General features: G+C 31.8%; 1 protein-coding gene across 1 annotated transcript in view; it reads left to right on the top strand.

The window, feature by feature from the left end:
- LOC140441120 (lutropin-choriogonadotropic hormone receptor-like) overlaps positions 1–20,816 on the top strand; it is a 127,871-nt gene that overhangs the window by 71,440 nt on the left and 35,615 nt on the right. The window contains exons 2-5 of the mRNA XM_072531574.1: positions 12,277–12,551; positions 17,984–18,058; positions 20,310–20,387; positions 20,506–20,580. Coding sequence (XP_072387675.1) covers positions 12,280–12,551; positions 17,984–18,058; positions 20,310–20,387; positions 20,506–20,580 — 500 coding nt within the window. The 5' untranslated portion in view covers positions 12,277–12,279. The remainder of the gene's footprint in view (positions 1–12,276; positions 12,552–17,983; positions 18,059–20,309; positions 20,388–20,505; positions 20,581–20,816) is intronic.

Here is a 20,816-nt window from a genome sequence, read left to right as displayed (position 1 = left end):
AGTTTAAAAGAAGTAGCACGTGCGCGTTGATTTTTAAGGGTTGAAAGTTTATGAAATTGTATTTTAAAGTATAAAAAAATCACTATTTAACTAATCCAAACCAAATTTCACTCATCTTAAGATTTGTAATGTTATTTTACAATTTTTGAAAATTAGGGGTAGTTTTCACCCCTAAGAACAATCAGGGTTCATCGGCATGACATAAACTATAAAGCAGAGGGTGAGTTGAGCTTAAATCCAAATTTTTATCCAAATCCATTCAAGGCGAAATCATTTTTTTAGAATTAGTAATTTTTTTACATTAATCTCTAACAAGGGTTGCTTTTTAAGGGTTGAAATATGATGGAACTCTATTCAAAAGTATAAAATAATCATTATTTAACTAATTAAAACCAAATCTTACCCATATTCAGGTTTAATATGTTATTTTATAATTTTTGGCAATTAGGGGTAGTTTTCACCCCTAAAACCCTTCAGCGCACTTCGGTTCGATATAGATTTTGATCCTTGGGCTATCACCTACCTTCTGTTAAAATTTCAACTCAATCCATGCAGGACGAAAAAATTGCGAGGTTTTAACTTTTTTCGAGCTTCATTTCCTGAACTATTATTTTTGTAGTAATTTATAAATGTTAACAACTTTGTTTTTTGCGTAATAACATATAATATAACTACGTGAAATTATGACAATTAATATATTAATGAAGTGTTATAAATTTGAGCTAGATCTACCACATAGTTTGTAAGTTATTCAATTTGTTTATCGCGTAGACCGATTATTTAAACAAGTATACTTGTAAATTACCTAAACAGTGACTAGAGGTATTTAGCAAATCGCAATCGATTCTTTGAGGCCTCAGTTTTAAGATATGTATTCAAAAAATTTCAAAATTTTATCAAAAGTGTAATTTAAAAAAAAAGAAGTTTGAGAAAATATAAGAACTGGTCTACTTTCACCTCCAGGAAAAATCAGAAAATCGTGAAAAAATACATTTGTCATAAAAAAATTATTGAATTATTTCGTAAGAAATATTTAAATTATAATAACTAATGTAAATTATTTATATAAATATATAATATTAATTATAAATTACTTTACTTTACTTAATCAGTAGAACCCATTTGTACCTTTCGGTGTTGGGCCGTTTACAATACAATTCATTTAATTACAATATTTGACAGTCTTCTGAGGTTTCCTAACTCTTAACGAACTTTCTCCATTCCTTCCTATTGGATGCCATCTGTGTTGCTTCCTGCCAAGTCTTACGCTTACTCTGCAGTATCTGCGAGATGTCACTGTTCCATTATTTAATGGGTCTTTCTCTTCTGTTCTTCAATATTGGTTTGGCGTCCCACACTCTTTTTACTTGTCTATTATTGTCCATCCAGGTTAGATGTCCGAACAATGCCAATTTTTTCTCTTTGATTGACTCGAGTATCGGTTTGATTTTGAGTCTTTCTCTTATTTCTTCATTTCTGATTCTATCAGTTCTTTTTACTCCTATCGTTCTTCTGAGGTATTTCATCTCTGCTGCCTGAATTCTGCTCTGATGTCTTTTGTTTAATATCCAATTTTCTGCTCCATATGTCACTGTAGGTCTATATATTGTTTTGTATATTGTCATCTTGGTCTTTGTTGATATTTCTTTGTTATTTAGGAATCCTCTATTTAGTGCTTGGAATAGTTTTCCTGTGTTTTCCATTCTGTTGTTAAGATCATCCTCGATGTCTCCTTTGTTGTTGATTACTGTTCCTAAGTATTTGTATGAATTTGTCTGTAATATTTTTTGTTGGTCTATCATTACTTCTATTTGATCTTCCGTCCCTTGTTTCCTTGATATTTTCATTATTTGAGTCTTCTCTTTGTTTACGTTTAAGTTGTATTTGCTTGCTTCTAGGTTCCATTTCTCTAAGTTGTATTTCAGTTTTTCTGCAGTTTCCGCAATTAATGCTATGTCGTCTGCAAATATACACATCTCAGCATTTACCATTTGCATTTTGTTCCAACCAATGCAGTATTTCTTGAATGTTTTCTTACATTCTTTCACTATCTCATCTATTACATTTATGAATAGTACTGGGCTGAGACTTCCCCCTTGTCTAACTCCTTGGGTTGTTTCAAATTGTTCTGACTGTATATTTAACATTCTTACTGTATTTGTTGTTTTCATGTATATACTCTTTGTTGCTTCTATCAGTTCTTCACTTACTTGTTTCTTCTTTAGGCTTTCCCATATATCTTTTCTTTTGACTGAGTCGAATGCTTTTTCCATGTCTATAAAGCTCAGATGTATTTCTTTATTTTTCTTTAAGGGTTTTTCTATTACTTGTTGCATGGTGAATATATGGTCTTGTGTGTTATGTCCTTTCCTGAATCCACTTTGTACATCCTCTACGTCGTATACTTTTGCTGCTACACATAGTAGTGATATACCTCTATAGTTCCTACAGTCTCTTGTGTTTCCTTTCTTGTATATAGGTATAATTACTGCATTTGTCCATTCTCTGGGTATTACTTTTCTCTTCCATATTAGGTTATATATGTATAACAATTTTTCTTTTACTTTTACTCCTATGGAGTAATTATAAATTAATACTCCAAATGTTTTTAAATTAAAATATGAAACGACTTAAGAGGTTTTTACACTTTCTGAATAAATAGTTTTATTGTAATGGTCTATTATATCGGAAATGAGATGTCTCCATGGAATACGTACAATTCAACAAGTGGTACTGCCAACATCACACAATAAAAGTGTGTTGCAAGAACTTCATAACAGCCTTTCAGGATGACATTTTGGTATCAAAAGAACAATTGCCAGAGAATAAACAGATTTTACTGACTGAATTTTTGAGGAAATGTAGAAGGTTGGTGTAAGAAATGCGATTTATGTAACGGTAGTAAAGTCCCTAGAACAAGACGTCGTGGTTAAATGGCACGGATATTACGGCACGGCACCATATCTTACCGGAGAACCTTTTGGACAACTTGCAGTGGATATTCTCGGTACACTTCTGATGACAGAGATAGGAAACAAGTAATTAATAGTTACAATGGATTCTTTTTCAAAATGGTTTAAAATTGCACCCCTTCCTAATCAAGAAGCGACTACAGTAACAGAAGCATTCATAATACACGTCATATCAAGACATGGAGTTCGATTAGAGTTACATTCTGATAAATTACAAAATTTGAATTATGACAAGAATTAATTAAGAAAATTCGCACTACGCATATCCATCCACAATTAGACGAAATGGTCCAAATACCTAATACAGTAGAATACCCATTATCTGTGCTCCACGGGACCGTACGTCGCACGGATAATTGATAAGCACGGATAATCCAAACATGTATTAATTTATTATATATAATACATATGTACACTTCCCGTCATATAAAACTGGTACACTTTTTTTTCCCAATGTAAACCTGTGTTCAGACTGGACACAATGGTCCGTGAATCAATTCGTTGTTGCCATCACAGATAACGAGATTGCACAAAATCTAAATATATAAAAAATAACATTCAAAAATGTACAAAGTTTTTAGATAGGTATTATTTTTATCATTAACAACAAAAAATCGTATCTAATAAATTTAATAACCAGAGATAGGGTTGAGATAATATCCAAAATGTTTGAAGGATCTTTAAACCTAGGGTATTGGCACATGGAACATTGGAATGCATATACTGTAATTTTATACTTCAATTACCTACCGAACACGAGTTGTATTTTGTGTCAATAAGTTTAGTAACAGGCACACTAACAAAATTAAATTATTATTTATTACAAGAACAATAAATGTGAAAAACTAACATTATACTTTATCCTACGTATTATAAACTATAAAATATCCGGGACGAAAAAACGCTTTTCAAAACGTGACATTTACAATCCAATATCTCACTGTAATGTTTTATTATAATAATTTAAAGTTATGTATAGATTGATTATCCATCATTATTTTTAAATTGAAATATTTCCATAAATTATAATAAAACAAAAATCAATGTGTGGATACTTAATTGAGATTATGGAAAATTACAATAGTAATAGGAGAATTTTTTAGGATGCATGTTTAAATAAATGTAACTGACTGATAGAGAATGTTTGATAATGTTTTAGTTTTTAGTATACTCAAAACTGGCGGTCTGTCGCACAGCCCTGCTTTTAGCTTTATTTCATACTAGCGGACCAACTCGACATCGAGTTTTTTAAATGAAATTTTTATTTTGCGAGAAAAATTAAGAGATCAATACAAACAATATAAGCAAGAATATACATAACATTCTTCAATAATAATGCAAGTAAAAAGTGTATTAAATATCACGAAATATTTCGTCGAAAACAATGTTTTTTGTTACAATGTTATCATTTAGCAGTTAATTTTGCATGCTGATCACGAATCCGGTGTCAGATTTGCTCTATATTGACGTTTTATGCGCGTTTCGGGTCACTTCCGGTGTCGGATCGCAACCGGAAGTACATATTTAGATTCGTCTCGACGAGACGTTTCGATCCATATATACATTGTGGGGTCTAAAACTTAAAGTAAATTTTAACTTCCGGTCATCTCAAAACCGGAAGTGAATTTTTGTACCAAAAGTATATCTTGACAATCTCATACGTAATATTAATAATATTCCGAAAAAATATTTTAATTATATTATATGGTTTTTGAGTAAAGTGGTGGACAAGAAAAGGGGTTAGCGTTTTAGTATATAAGATAATATTTTCGTTAAACTGGCAACAGTGCCCTAGAAATTAGAATGACACATGTGACAAGACCAACGTACACAACTTAAAAAACACGGTTTTTGGTTATAAGAGTTGTACCAGTTTTTTATGACGCGAACGGTACCTATCAGTCACTCTAGCATGTAATAAAAGTCTGCGATTTTTTTATTTTTCTGGCGTATTAGCCTAGTAGAATATTGGCAGCTTTTTCAGCCTCTCGATTGGTTACTTTGTTTGATTGATACCGTCTTATCATTTTTTCGTAAAGACTCTCATTTTTGGATGAATTAATTTGAAAAGTTCTTTCATTTGCATTTGTATTCGTGAAAATCCGCTTGCTTAGCACACATTGGCCCAGAGATTGTCAAACCCTCCGTTTTTTTCTACAGAAACCACTTGGTTGAAAAGTGCTTCATCGAGTTGTTCAAAAATTCGATCTTTTAATTGATTTCCGTATTTTAAAAAAGATAATTCAAAAAAAGAACGAGATTCAAAATTTTGTAGATTCACTTTGTATTTATTGATATGACTTGTTAACTTCATATATTCGTGACAATGATGCGACACGTTCACTCTTTTCACTACTGTTTAAAATCCATAGTTTTTGTTCAATCGTTAAAATGTTTCTTTGCGTTTAACATTAGTAATTGCGATTTTGGAAACAACTGTTAAGAATATAGCAGAGTAGCGTGTCTTCTCTAGGGCGCATTCTCCTAGCACTGATACTATCGATATTCCATTATGCGTCTCCCTCACGGCGCCGCGGTGTGTAGTGATTTGCGGTGGTATTTGGATAAAACCTCAAAAATGCAATTTGAGTAATGGCAAATCATAGCACGGATAATCCGCAGCCCGGATAATCCGCGCACGGATAATCGGGGTTCTACTGTAGAACTATTTGTCAATACATTTCAATATTTGTCAATGATAATTAAAAAGATTGGGATACTTTAATTCCTGTTAGCCTATAGAAGTTCCGAACACGAAGCAATCACTTATTCTCCATCAATGGTGATCACCGGAAGAAAAATGAAGCTTCCTTAAGATCTAATCTTTGGAAGATTGCCTTTCTGCTAAGAAGAACGTTAATACCTGATGTATATCCAAAATTTAAAAGTAAAATTGGAAAAAGTCTACGAATTTACCGAAATAACTTTCGAAAGAGGTGACCCAGTATCATGGTTATACACTCCCAAACGTAAGAAAGGACTGTGTCCGAAACTTCAACGATACTCGGAAAGCCCGTATACCATCCTGCAGAAAATAAACGATATATTCTACCGTATGAAGTTTTAAGCTAAAAGTAAACCCAAAGTAGTTGGGTACCGTGACGAAAAAGAAGTATTAAAAAAATCTAGTATAATCCAGATATCTCCGAAAAATCCCGAAATGTCTTGAACTTCAAAAAATACATGTATAGACCGAGGAAGTTGACAGTTTGAAGAACAATAGTATCTGAATTTTTAAAGTTTGTAAAGTATTTATAAAAGAAAATTTATATATGTAATTCAAGAGTTTTTTCAAGTCGTCGTTTAACACAAATTTTATTAGGCATTATATAAAACTCTTTAAACTAGATTAAACACTGATTACGAAATACCCTGAACAAAACATGTAATTTTTATTTCAATTAACAAATTATATAAACATGGTTTTTAAAACAGATACCTTAACCTTTAGTTGTCTACCTTGACATATTTACTAACCATAACATCATGACTATTTAATATGAACATGATGTACCTAAAGTGTTGGGTAAAAGTTGATTAAATTATGACAATTATTATTTATGTTTTATCTAGCTTGTATATACATAATAATTACATATACGACACAGACACACACACACACACACACATATATATATATATATATATATATATATATATATATATATATATATATATATATATATTAACTGTGAAGGTGTCTATATCGGGCAAACCAGTCAACTGCTTCAATCCAGAATTTGTTCTCACAAAAATGACAAGAACAATGTCACTGCGCTCACAAAACATGAAAATGAGAAGAAGCATAAATTTGACTTCGATAACATCAAAAAACCGAACAAGACACGAAGAGGAAGATGCACGAATCAATAGAAATAAAAAGAAATTCTAACGCAATAAATGACAAAAAAGATACACAGCACCTAAATAAAATATATTTCAATCTGGTTGACCATAAAGAAACATCAAAAAGGCAAACATAAAAATTAATCTAATAAATACATTTTTTTTCAATTTAACTTTTGACAACATCAAATTGACAAGTACATTTTTTGATAGATTTCACAAAAAAACTTCATTTTGCATGATATGGTCATAGTCAAGAACCCTAGCCGTGCCGTTGTTAATATAACATTTCAAAATTGACAGGTACATTTTTTGATAGATTTTATAATGTTGCCAAAAGTTAAATTAAAAAAAAATTATTATAAAATTACGTAAATTGGAAATCTTCCGGCGTTCTGTGTTTCTGTGTGTTTTTTTTGCTGATGTATTATTAGATTAATTTTTGATGTTTGCCTTTTTGATGTTTCTTCACATTAATACCGCTACAGATCTTTTAAAGGTAAGATCATTTACTTGTATTGTAATTACATTGTAATTGTTTCTCATATTAGATGTATCGCTAATAAAACTCTTTTAGATGAACTGATGATGCTCATTAAACAGTGGGCGAAACGTATTCATTAAATAAAGTAGCACAACTCTTGTCTTTTTTATCTCCAAATTGACCGAAAACATCCCATTTACTTACGAGTGCACTTTTTTTATATCAAATTAAATGGTCATATTCCTTATATATATATATATATATATATATATATATATATATATATATATATATATATATATATATATATATATATATAAAGAAGTAAACGTTAAATAGTGGGTTTGCAGCAATAAAAAATGAAACGTGTACTCTTTTAAATTTTTATTCCAAGCTTTCGGACATTGGTTATGTCCTTCATCAGGGAGCTACAAATGTAATTAATAAATTTTTGGCGTTGGTACAATTAATTAAAAATTGTTTCTACTTACAAACTTAATGAGGTTGTATCAAAGAAGATGTATTATGTTGATAAAATTTATCATAGTCTCTCATCTTTTTTAATATATAAAAACTATTTTTATGTTTAAAAATTTTAAAAAAATTACTGTAAATCCAAAAACACTTAATTATTCTAAATAAATACGTGACATTATTTTGACAAAATTCTTTCAAATGTCAATTGATAAATTACTGTTTGTGTTATTATTGCACTTATCTAGTAGTAACAAATAGGAGAACATTTCATTTAGATGGCTAATATCCGTTCTATGATTCATTGCATTATTATTTTGGCAAATGTAGGCCATTTCAAGAAAAAGTCTTTTGGTGATGTTACTTTCCTGTTCTACTACTTTGATGTTATTATAATCTATCTGATGCCCATTTTTAAATGCATGTTGACCCAATGCAGTTTTTTCAGGATGCAGTCTATTATCTGACTTGTGGGATGTAATGCGATCTTTAAGGCACCTTGATGTTTGACCATAGTATACTTGTTCACATGATCCGCACGGTATACAGTAAACAACATCTGTTAAAGACAAGAGTGCGGATTGGTCTTTAAGTTTAGAAAAAACTTTGTTAACTGTTAGTACCGTTTTGTGTGCAATTTTGATATTATTAATTGATGAAAAAATTCTACTTAGTTTCTGTCCAATGTCCTTAATGTATGGAAGAGATACATATCTAATTGTAGTTTGTTGTGGTAAAGGATCTACAGGTCCAATTCTATCTTGTGATACAGACAGATTTTCTTCGTTTCTTAAATGACTAGTTAAATTTTGTGGAGTGTTAAACAAAATTTTCTTTAGTAGTATACTTGGGTATGAGTTTTCAATGAATAGGTTATAAAGGATTTTTAGATTTTTTGTATGGAAAGCGGTATCGCTGATTTTAGATAAGCGCACTCTTGTCTTTAACAGATGTTGTTTACTGTATACCGTGCGGATCATGTGAACAAGTATACTATGGTCAAACATCAAGGTGCCTTAAAGATCGCATTACATCCCACAAGTCAGATAATAGACTGCATCCTGAAAAAACTGCATTGGGTCAACATGCATTTAAAAATGGGCATCAGATAGATTATAATAACATCAAAGTAGTAGAACAGGAAAGTAACATCACCAAAAGACTTTTTCTTGAAATGGCCTACATTTGCCAAAATAATAATGCAATGAATCATAGAACGGATATTAGCCATCTAAATGAAATGTTCTCCTATTTGTTACTACTAGATAAGTGCAATAATAACACAAACAGTAATTTATCAATTGACATTTGAAAGAATTTTGTCAAAATAATGTCACGTATTTATTTAGAATAATTAAGTGTTTTTGGATTTACAGTAATTTTTTTAAAATTTTTAAACATAAAAATAGTTTTTATATATTAAAAAAGATGAGAGACTATGATAAATTTTATCAACATAATACATCTTCTTTGATACAACCTCATTAAGTTTGTAAGTAGAAACAATTTTTAATTAATTGTACCAACGCCAACAATTTATTAATTACATTTGTAGCTCCCTGATGAAGGACATAACCAATGTCCGAAAGCTTGGAATAAAAATTTAAAAGAGTACACGTTTCATTTTTTATTGCTGCAAACCCACTATTTAACGTTTACTTCCTTACGTTGTCAGCAAATACTTCTGGTTCATTATATATATATATATATATATATATATATATATATATATATATATATATATATATATATATATATATATCTATATATATAAGAATAAGAAAAAAGAAGTACTTGTGACTCGTTTGGAACAAATATATAACTGTTTTGGATGGGTTGGAGTCAATAATAGGGCTATTGGTTAACTATTTTTTTATTCTCGAGCTTTCAATTGTGTTTACAATTATTATCAAGAGCTAAAAAAGACAAAATACTTACAAGGTTGAACTAAAAAGAAAAAACAATTTTTGTTAACTTACCAAATAAAAATTAGTTTGGTAAGTAAAAATCACTGCTTAGATGTAAGCAAGGTAAGGTTTCAAATGAGTGTAGAGTAATAAATCATGAAGTGTCATAAAATTTGCCTGAATTTCGGTGTCGTCATGGGCGTAGGCAAATGGACGGATGTCAACTTCGTCGTCAAAAATTGATGTACCTCAAAATATCATATTTTGGATATTTTGTGATAACCAATTTTATTTAATTTTTCGATTAACTTATTCTTCAAACTCGTATTCCATTATATGGTCATTAAAGCTAATTACATTTTTATTTATAAAAACAAATTCACTTCCTTACTGAACGAATAAAAGCATTAGAAGAAACTGATAAGGGTATGACGCACCTCCTAATATTACTAAGAACTAAAATAAATCAACATGAAGACTAATAACGCGTAATGAGGTTTTACTTACACTTTCATTATAATCCCTCTTTTATTTTATTATTATCATTCGACATTCGACATTCGAGTTAGTAATTGTTGCTACACCAATTAAACGTACAGTAATATTGTGATATAGAAATAGTGAAAAAGTTATAAAATGGCGACATTTACTCCAAAGAAAAGAGGTGTAACAAATTCTCCGCTATCTGTTAGTGAAAAAGTTATAATTTTAAATGTATATGATTGCATAAAACACGATCACCCTAGTTTGTCTGTGCAAGAAAGTGTTGAGCGATGTGCCCGAATGACTGGAATTGGACAGTCCACGATTTTTAAATTATTGCGAGAAAGAAAGATATCAGGCCAGTTAAGTCCATGCAAGAGAAAATCAGGAAGACCAATAAAAATCTTAGGTGAAGACACCAAACGTGACATTCGAAGAAAAGTTCATTCGTTTTATTTTAAAAAGGAAATACCCACCCTTGACAAAATACTAATGGAGATAAGCCAAGATAACGATATTCCTTTGATATCCAGAAAACTTTTATGGAAAACTTTAAAAAGTATGAATTTTTCCTGGGAAAAGCACAATCGAAAGGCACTATTACTGGAAAGTGATGAAATCATTTGCTGGAGACGAAAATATTTGAGAACTATAAAACAGTACCGCAGAGAGCACAAGAAAATTTTTTATCTTGATGAGACGTGGATAAACGAAGGTTATATAGTCCAAAAAATGTGGCAAGATAAAAATGTAACAAGTGCTCGCCAAGCTTTCATAGAAGGCCTTTCGACGGGTATTAAAGTGCCTTCGGGAAAAGGGAAGAGGCTTATAATTGCTCACATTGGAAGCGAAGAAGGATTTTTAAAAGAAGGTTTGTTAAGCTTTGAGTCGTGTCGGACGGGAGATTATCATGAGGACATGAATTCGGATGTCTTCGAAGACTACTTCGGGGAAATGTTAAAATTTCTTCCAGCTGATTCGGTCGTGGTTATGGATAATGCAAGCTACCATTCAAGGCGCATAGAGAAGGTACCAACTTCAGCTTGGAGAAAGCAAGAAATTATTAACTGGCTGTCAAATAAAGGTATTCAGTTTGAGACGAATTCAATAAAGAAGGAACTACTAGCCGTAGTAAAACAACATAAATCTCGCTTCACAAAATATGCCGTAGAAGATGTAGCAGAAAAGTATAAAGTAACTGTGCTACGCCTACCGCCATATCATTGCGAATTAAATCCCATAGAACTTATATGGGCACAAGTTAAAGGATATGTTGCAAGGCACAATACCACATTTAAAATGAAAGATGTCAAGGTATTGTTTGATCAAGCCATTATGGAAATCACATCAGAAAACTGGCAAAAAGCAATCCAGCATGTTTTAAAAGAGGAAGATAAAATGTGGGAACTGGACAACTTGGTCGATCAGGTGGTTGACCCTATAATTATAACACCAGGGGATGATGACAGTTCTTCGGATGAAGACTATAGTGATGTAGAATTGTAATAACGTATCCAGTAAAGTTTTTGTAGTTTTTGTGAATAAATTGATTTAAACTCCCCACAAGTGTTTCAATATGTAAAGTTCATTCGTGTGTGTTTGTGAGTATTTCCCGATTTCGGTTCGTATATATTTTATTGTTACATTTTATATTTTTTTAATAACACTGTTCTGCTGTATTACATTTTTATTTCCTTTAATATGATTTTTAAGAATGCATATTCTTTTGTCAATTAACCCACTAGCGCGCCTCTGGCTCAGTGTTTATCTGTCGATAACAATGGACTAATCCCTTAAAACAGGGTGATACCTACCTGCTCTTTATGAAACGATAGAATTTTGCAATGCGGACGGAATTTATTGACGGATTATTGACGGATTACCCTGTAGCGCTTTTGAATACTTCATGAGATTTTATTACTCTACACTCATTAGAAATAGATTATAATTCCAAAAATGGACGGGATAAACTTTGATAGATTTATAGAAATTAATTATTACCCTTTTTGTCTGCTTTTCTATCCATCTTTTGGCTAACTTTTTAAATGTTTTTAGAAAATTAGTGTTTTTATAAATCGAAGAGAAACATCTTGAATTATTTTTGTTTCAGGACATGAACTGCATGACGTATTTTTTACTACTAATTTTATTCTCAACTGTAAAGTCCAAAAAGGTTTCAATTTATGTTAATCCATATTTGACCGATATTACTAGATGCGACTTCATAAATGGCGACGACACAAATGTCAACTGTTACGGAAAATCTCTGATGGAGATCCCGAATAATCTGTCGAGACATCTCTCCAAATTAAGCATCACTCATAGCGGGATTAAACATATAACCAAGAGTTCCTTTGACGACTACAGGGAAGAAATGAGAGACGTGTAAGTATATTGGATTTTTATTGATGTTTACTATGTTGGTAACTGAGCCCACATGTTTATAGATATCATTTTGGAGATATAAAAATATCTTGTACGGCTATATTAGCTGGATATTTATGTGGTTGACGGTATACTTTTATGGTTGTTTTATTATTTTTGCCATCTTTCGTGTATTGACTTGAAAATATTAAGAATGTCGAACAACTGCGTAACATAAAGAATAATGTAAAAAGATATGAGGGTATATAAGGGTATAGTTTGTTTCACGAAAAATGGTTGAGTGCTTAATGGTTACCTGAGTTGATCCTATTGTGTATACAAGAGTCTCTCAATAAACTACCTTCAGAAAGTTTGTTATTTAATATATTTCATTGGTAGCTGTGTAATACACGATTATAAAAATTTATTAATTTATTTCGTATGGTATTTTCAGGTTGTTCAAGTGAATATACTTGATAATTGAACAATTTTTAACATGAAGAAAGTAGTTTTTTTCTTCTACGTGAATAATTGTAGTATATGGATCTAAATTCAGAAAGGTACTTTCCTTCACACTTTTTACAGGCTGATTACTGTCAGCAAAAAACTGTCGTGTTAAAAGTTTTTGCTCTTCCTAATCGGATATCGTTAAAAATGTACAGTAATAATAGTTCTATTTACAGTATATACATACAAACGAATACATAATGTACAAAAAAATAGATGAATTGAAAAAAAATATAGAAAAATATATACAAGTTAATATTTACAAAAAAAAAAATACCCAAAATAACCAAAATATATTTATGAATTCCTAAAAACCTAATTCTGTTTCGCTGTCGCTATCCTCTTCAAGATTAATAACAATTGGTTTAATTATGTGATTCAAAGTAACATGAATTTTCTACGTTCATTACATGGCGTACTGAATTTTTCCAACTTTCTGGGGAGATATCATCAATACATTTCCTTATTAATTCGACTACACTACCACTTAAAGTCGGAGAAACATTTTGTGACCTAACATTTGACTTTAGTTGGTGCCACATATGCTCTATGGGATTAAATAAACAATAGTAGGGCGGAAGCCGTAACACTGTATGTTCCATGTCCTCGGCCAATGCGTCACAAACATATACTTTTTTAATAGAAAATGATTTTAACACTTCTAACAGTTCATTTTTTAAATAACTTTCTTCACAATATATATCGTTTTCTAACAGGTAGTTTTGAATTTCAATTTTCGTGTTATTTGCACTTGGAGACTTATGTAATTGACGACTGGTAACTTGCATTGTCCATTACTATCACACTATTTTGAGGAAGGTTAGGAATAAGACAATTCTTAAACTATTGCTCAAAAAGCTCTGCCGTTGTATCCTCATGGTAGTCCAAGCAGGAGTCTTTAATGTTCTTTGCAGAAAGCCATAAGGCATTTGGGACCCAACCATTTTCTGATCCTGCATGTAAAATTGTTATTCTTTTCCTTTTGTTTGATGGAACTTTTGTTTGACACCTGTTGGAAAAATCGGACGATCCTTTGGATGGTGTTTCATGAGTGTCAAACCATGTCTCGTCCAGATAAATTATTGGTCGATCTTCTGTACGGTAGTTTTTTATGGAAGTTATATATTCAGTACGCCACTTTTGTAAACGATGGGACTCCATAAGCACTTGCCTTTTGTCAATTGTACGATATCTGAAGCCCATTTTAGACAAAATCCTCCAAAAGACTAATGCGGCTACAGTTTATTTGTGTATCATCATTAGTAAGCCGTTGTTTTAAAACATCTAATGTAGGTTGCTCTTGTAATGCTCTTCGTACATTGTGTAAATTTTTCGTCTTATTAAGTCCTTATCACTTTCGTCAATACATTTGGTAGAACCGGCATCCTTATGCTTCCTTCTTGACTTAATGGGATTTGATGTAATTCTTTTCACTGTGGTTAGAGGTATTTTCGTTAAATCAGATATTTCACTGGCAGCAGTATTAGCAGTAAAACCTCTTGTAAGTAAAGAACTATATATTGTTTTTACGATTTCTCTAGCGTCAGCAGATAAATGCTTTTTCTTTGCTGGAACACTGGAAGAAGCACCATCAATGTTTTTCCACGGACGCCACATAATGCTGTTTTATAGGTATAAATAGGTATAACACTGGTAACACTTGTAACACTTTCACTCGTTTTTATATTACCAGGAATTTATTATACAAACAAGATAACACTCCACAGACACTCCACAGTAGCTTCAATTTTACCTGAATACTTACCTGCTCAACTAATGTTGACTAAGCTGGGGTACTTGCGGTCGTGTTTTATTGCAATCATTAAGCACTTAACCATTTTTCGTGAAATAAACAAAGTTGTTAGAGAAACAAATATTCGAAACGAATTATTTTACTCTTTTGTTGGACATAAATGATAATGCTTTTTATGGGTTTTAACTTTCATACGAATAAGTCATAATAAAAGTAAAAAAATTGTCTTTATTATTTTTGTTATTGTGAGCTGAACCCCATCGACCTTATCTGGTATAAGGGGTAGCTCTTTTAGACAGCAAACTCAGGTTTAATTTAAATAAAAATATATTCGAAATAAATAAATAACAAAACAAAATTATATCCTAGATAATAATGTACAATAAAATTCAAATGTCAATCATAGCGACGAAGGTATCGACGGCTCTATGACCCACCGTTTAATCTTCTTCTTCATGTGCCTCATCCTTTAAGGACATTGGCCAACCAGGACGTTCGTGGTCTCCACGGTCCTCTTTTTCGGAAACCAGATACCAAACTGCATACATTGGAAAAAAATATCCTAGCCTACTTATTGATAGAACATGCACTTGTCATAATTAAATTCTGACAGGAATGTAATTATGACACGCTCATCTTCTATCAATAAGAAGGCTAGGAAATTTTTTATTTTTCTAATTTATCTGGTTTGTGCCCATTCTTTTCTACGTTTAGCATGTTAAAATTTTCAATAATGGGATGTTCATACTGTTTACTAAAATAGGAACTCATTACAGTTATGGACAGTATACAAAGTACTGCACGTGATTTGTCGTACATTAATTAAGCAAATAGTTATAAATTGGACCCCGTTATGCAACAAGGAACCAACTAACATTTCTTCGAAAATGAGGTTCTTGGTTCGAATAAACTGTAAATAATTTTATTCATGTTCTGCAATAACGAGCCAAATGTTCTGGCACCTCAGCACCATGGTGGACGATAGAACCATATGCAGAATAATAAATTATGTGATACAGGTTTTCAATTTCGAACCAAGTAACTTTGATTCCTTGTTGCAGGTATCTGTAACATCCGATAGTTGGTTCCATGTTGTAGATTTATTTCATTAGGTTTCTGATTACCATTGGCAATCAATAATTGTGAAAATGTTACGTTACCAAAATAAATTTCTATCGCAGAGTGCAAAAAATTATGAGAAATGTAACGCCATCAACTTCCACTGAAGCTTATATTTGCAATTTGCGAGAGGTATGTGTATTCATTTATATTTTTTTAACTTCTAACCTTAAAAACATTTTTAAAATTATGTAGAATATTATATTATTTAGTTGCTTGTATCTAATAGTATGTTAGTTAACAATTTTTAAAATAATGAGCTCTTTCTGTTTATAATTTTTTAATTCCACTTTGATTTTTTTTGTAATATGTAAGTTGGTTCCTTATTGCAAAATTATTTTTTAGGTCCAGCCAATTAACAGCGATGAAAAGTAGGGACCAAGTAGGAGCAGTAGTTCATGTGCAGAATTAGAAATCAGTAATTTTAATGAAGAGGATATGTCGATTACTAACGATGTGGGCAATGAAGAAGATTCTGATGATTCTGTTAAGGATAAAAATTTCGAACCTACCTACAGTGACATATCGTCAGATGAAAGTTTAGATCAAAATCTATGTGAACAGTCTACTTTGAATGCAGAATTATCTTTCTCGGGTGGTCCAAGAAAAGGAAGAAAGAGAAAATTTGCACAACAAGACAGAAAAGAAAAAAAAATAAAAACTAACAGCAATATGAAATATTACCCACCAAGAGGAAAACTAGTAAAATCAAGAGATTTTATCAGATACATGTGTTCATGTGCCGCTAAATGCCATGAAAAATTTTCTGTTCAAACCCTTCAACAGTTTTTCGAATACTATTGGCATTTAGCTGATTATAATCTACAAACTACATTTATATCAACATCCGTTAGGGAACATCCTGCACAGAGAAAAAATTTGCAGGCCACAAATCCTGCAGCACGACAATTCTCAAGAAAATACTTTATAAATAAAGAAGTAGTTTGTAGAAATATCTATACCAATACATTGCAAAACGCATAAATACTGCTCTTCAGAAAGTAAAAACTTTGACTACACTTGATAAGCGAGGAGTCCGCGGTGTGCACAACAAAATGTAAGCAGATGAAAGAAATATTATAGTTAACCATATAAACCAGTTTCCACGGTATGTATCTCATTACTGCAGACCACGTAAAATGGACCAAGAATTTTTGCAAGAAGGAACTACTTTATCAATAATGTACAATCCTTACAAACCAAACAGTGAAAATCCTGCCAGTTTCTCAACTTGTAAAAGAGTTTTTTTGAATGATTTTAACTTGCGACTAAAAAAGCCAAAAAAGACACCTGCAATAAATGAGATGCCTTTAAAATTAAGATACAGAGTATTAAAGATGATGAAAAAAGGATATTGTTAGACAACAGGAACTGCATTTGGAATAAGCTGTATTTAAATAAAAAAATTTCTGGATAAATGTAGCAAAAAAAAGTGTCTTATAGAATGAGATCGGGATGATCATTGCTGGAACAAGCTTACAACCGTTAAACGAAAATCATCATCATCATGCAACCTCTTCTGTCCACTGCTGGACATAGGTCTTTCCCATTTTCGCCACTCTTCACGGTTCTGTGTTTCTTGTTGCCATTTCTTAGATATTCGTCTAATGTCGTCCATCCAGCGTGTTAATGGTCGTCCTCTGCTGCGTTTGTCTTTTCGTGGGCGCCAGTCAATTAGTTTTTTAGTGAACGAAAATCACTTTATAATATTTCCTTATGAATTAATTCAAAAAAGAAATTTGGGAGAAAGGTATAGTACTTTAAGGAAGAATGGTAAAAAAATCTGGCTTTTAACACTGGATAAACGTGATTTACATGGTGAATAAGTATTCATCAGTGAATAATTATTTGTATACCCAAAAAGGAATGTCCCTAAAATCAGTGCAACCCTCAAATAAAGGAAATGAAAATTCTCGTGCTTGCAAAAACCGACAATCGAAATTGTGTTTAAATAATCTCTACAGGCTAATTGTCACATAATATCAGTCTTTGAATAAATTATAACACAAAACTTTAAATGAATGTCAAAACAGAATTGATAAAATTGAATAAATTTAATATTGTTCTCTTTCAGTACCCTGTCGAATTTGCCATATTTACGAGTAATAGAAGATGGTACATTCAGTGATATGCCCAAACTAAGAACATTGTAAGTATACTTTAATTTAAATATGTTAACGTTTAACTTTTGAGTTAGCAAACTCCGGTTCGACAGTTCGAATGTAGAAATATTTTATTTCGAGCAAGAACTTATGTTCCCGGTTAGTAATCCAATTCCGTCGGCACATCATTCATCATTATCAATCAGCCCTGAGTTGTCCATTGTTGAACATAGGCCTCCTCTAGACTTTTCCATCTACTTCTGTTCTGCGCCTCTGCTATCCAATTGGTCACGATTCTTTTGAGGTCGTCGGTCCATCGCGTTGGCGATCTTCCTCGGCTTCGCTTGTCAGCCCGTGGTCTCCACTCAAGCAATTTTTTTGTCCAACTGTCGTCTTTCATTCTTGCAACATGTCCTGCCCATCTCCATTTTTGCCTTGTAATATGTTCGATAATGTCTTCCACTCCGGTTCGTCTACGAACCTCCTCGTTTCTTATTCTATTTCTTAAGCTTATTCCAAGCATTGATCTTTCCATCTTTCGTTGTGTCCTTCTCAATTTTTCGGCTGATGTTTTTGTGAGAGTTAAGGTTTCTGCTCCGTATGTGAGGACTGGTAGAACGCACTGGTTAAAAGCTTTTCTTTTCTTTTCCGAATGCAGTCCAACCCAGACTTATTCTTCTGAGTAGCTCGCATGTTTGGTTATCTCGCGTTAACCTTATTTCGTGACCCAAATACACATATTTTTTTCCACAAGTTCTATGGGCGACTTTTCGATTTCTATTAGCTCATTGGGGACGAGATTGATCATCATTTTTGTTTTTCCATAGTTTATTTTTAAACCGACTTTCTGGGTTACTTGCTGTAGTTGTTGTAGCATAACTCTGGCTTCTCCTAAGTTGTCTGTTATGAGAACAATATCATCGGCATATCTGAGATGATTGAATATCTTTCCATCGATGCTAATACCCTTTGATTCCCACTCTAGCCGTTTAAATGCGTACTCCATAACTGTTTTGGCGACAAGGTATCTCCCTGCCGCACCCCTCTGCCAATTTTTATCTTCTCAGTCATGCAATGGAGGTTAACGGTTGTTGTTGCATTTTCGTATTTATTTCGATTAATATTTGCATACCTGTGATCTATTCTGCATTCTGATAGTGCTTTTAAGATAGCAACTGTTTCGACTGTGTCAAATGCTTTGTGGAAGTCGACAAAGATAAGAGCAAGGGGTCTGTTATATTCGATAGACTTTTCAACTAGAGTTTTAAGGCATTGCAAATAGTCGTTTGTTCCGTGTCCCGCTCGAAATCCTGCCTGTTCTTCTGATTGATAGAAATTGAATTTTGCTTCTAATCTGTTTGTCCAATCTTCCCCCGGATCTCTATTATTTTTCATATTTTTGAGGGCATGTTGAATTTCCTCTCGTGATATATCTGGTATATCCTCCGATCCTACATTATGTACCTTTTGTATTGGTTATTCGATGAGCTCTGGAATAACTTGACTTTTATATAATGTTTCATAGAAACTTTCCACTATATGTAATATGCTTGCTCTATCTGAGATAATATTTCCATTTTTGTCTTTAAGTTGGAAGATTTCTTTTTTGCCATTTTCCATTTTTCTCCTCAATGCTTTCATGCTTTTGTTGTCTATAGTTTTTATAATTTTCTCGTTGTTGTATTTTCTAATATCCCGTCTGATGGCTTTAGAGATTTCTTTATTGATGCTGTTTATATCTTGTGAGTCAACATTTCCTTGACTTCTCAGTATTCTACGATCTTCCATTTTTTGTTTCGTTTCTTTACTAATTTTTTGTTCTTTTCCATGTTTAGGGCCAAATTTATTTACGTTATTTACGTCTTCTCTTGTTGTATTTCTGAGTAAGTTACTGGTGATATATTTTTCAAAGTCAAGTTCATTCGTTGGGCGTATCCAAGGTTTGAATTTTTTTACTTTTTATCATCTTCAGTCTTTCTTGCTTAATATTGATTTCTACAGTTGCTCGGACCATTCTATGATCGCTTGCAACCGAAAATTGATTTAAGACTGTAACATCTTTGACTATATGTTTTCCGTCGGCACATTGCCATATAATTTAATACTTTCAAGTATGTTTTACCTAACCACTGCTAGGTGGAACACCCAAAGTGGATCACCCAAAAGTTCACTGAAGATGCACTGATAAGGTCTAAATGTTATGAACTTTTTAATCCATTTGGAATTTTTAATTTAATTTTTTCATTAAATATACTACTTACAACAGAAGTTTTTTAATTCAAAATATACAATTTTTAGGTACATTTCTAATGCACCTCAGATAATGTTTCTACATGGAGTACTGAAAGGAATTACATCACATACTTTTTATTCATTGTAAGTAATTTTTCATGAGTTTTGTGAGTGAGTTGAGCTTTCGATTCCTTTTTTTTTTCAACTAGTAGTTAAACACTTGTTTATCTATATTTCATCTAAATGATTATTATATTTTTAGAAGGATAGTGTGGACGAGACTAACAGAAATTCCTGACCTATACGATCTTTCGATAAACAACACGTTATTTCTTTTGTAAGTTTTAGTGTTTTTTTATATTTATTTAAACAATTAAGAATGTTATTTTGTACGTATAAACTATAACTCACAAGTTAAGTATATGTAGTTATATTTTTATTTCATATTTAAACAAGGTAATGCCAAGAATCATTTATTAAACTAATTATGTACCTTTACTTATATACAGGGTGGTCATTAAGTAATTGTACAAAAAGAAACAGTAGATTCTACACTTTAAAATATTACGATTT

The sequence above is a fragment of the Diabrotica undecimpunctata genome, chromosome 5, assembly GCF_040954645.1.
Source record: "Diabrotica undecimpunctata isolate CICGRU chromosome 5, icDiaUnde3, whole genome shotgun sequence".
NCBI lineage: Eukaryota > Metazoa > Arthropoda > Insecta > Coleoptera > Chrysomelidae > Diabrotica > Diabrotica undecimpunctata.
The sequence above is the reverse complement of the archived record's forward strand: the minus strand, read 5'-3'. Positions and strand labels throughout refer to the sequence as shown.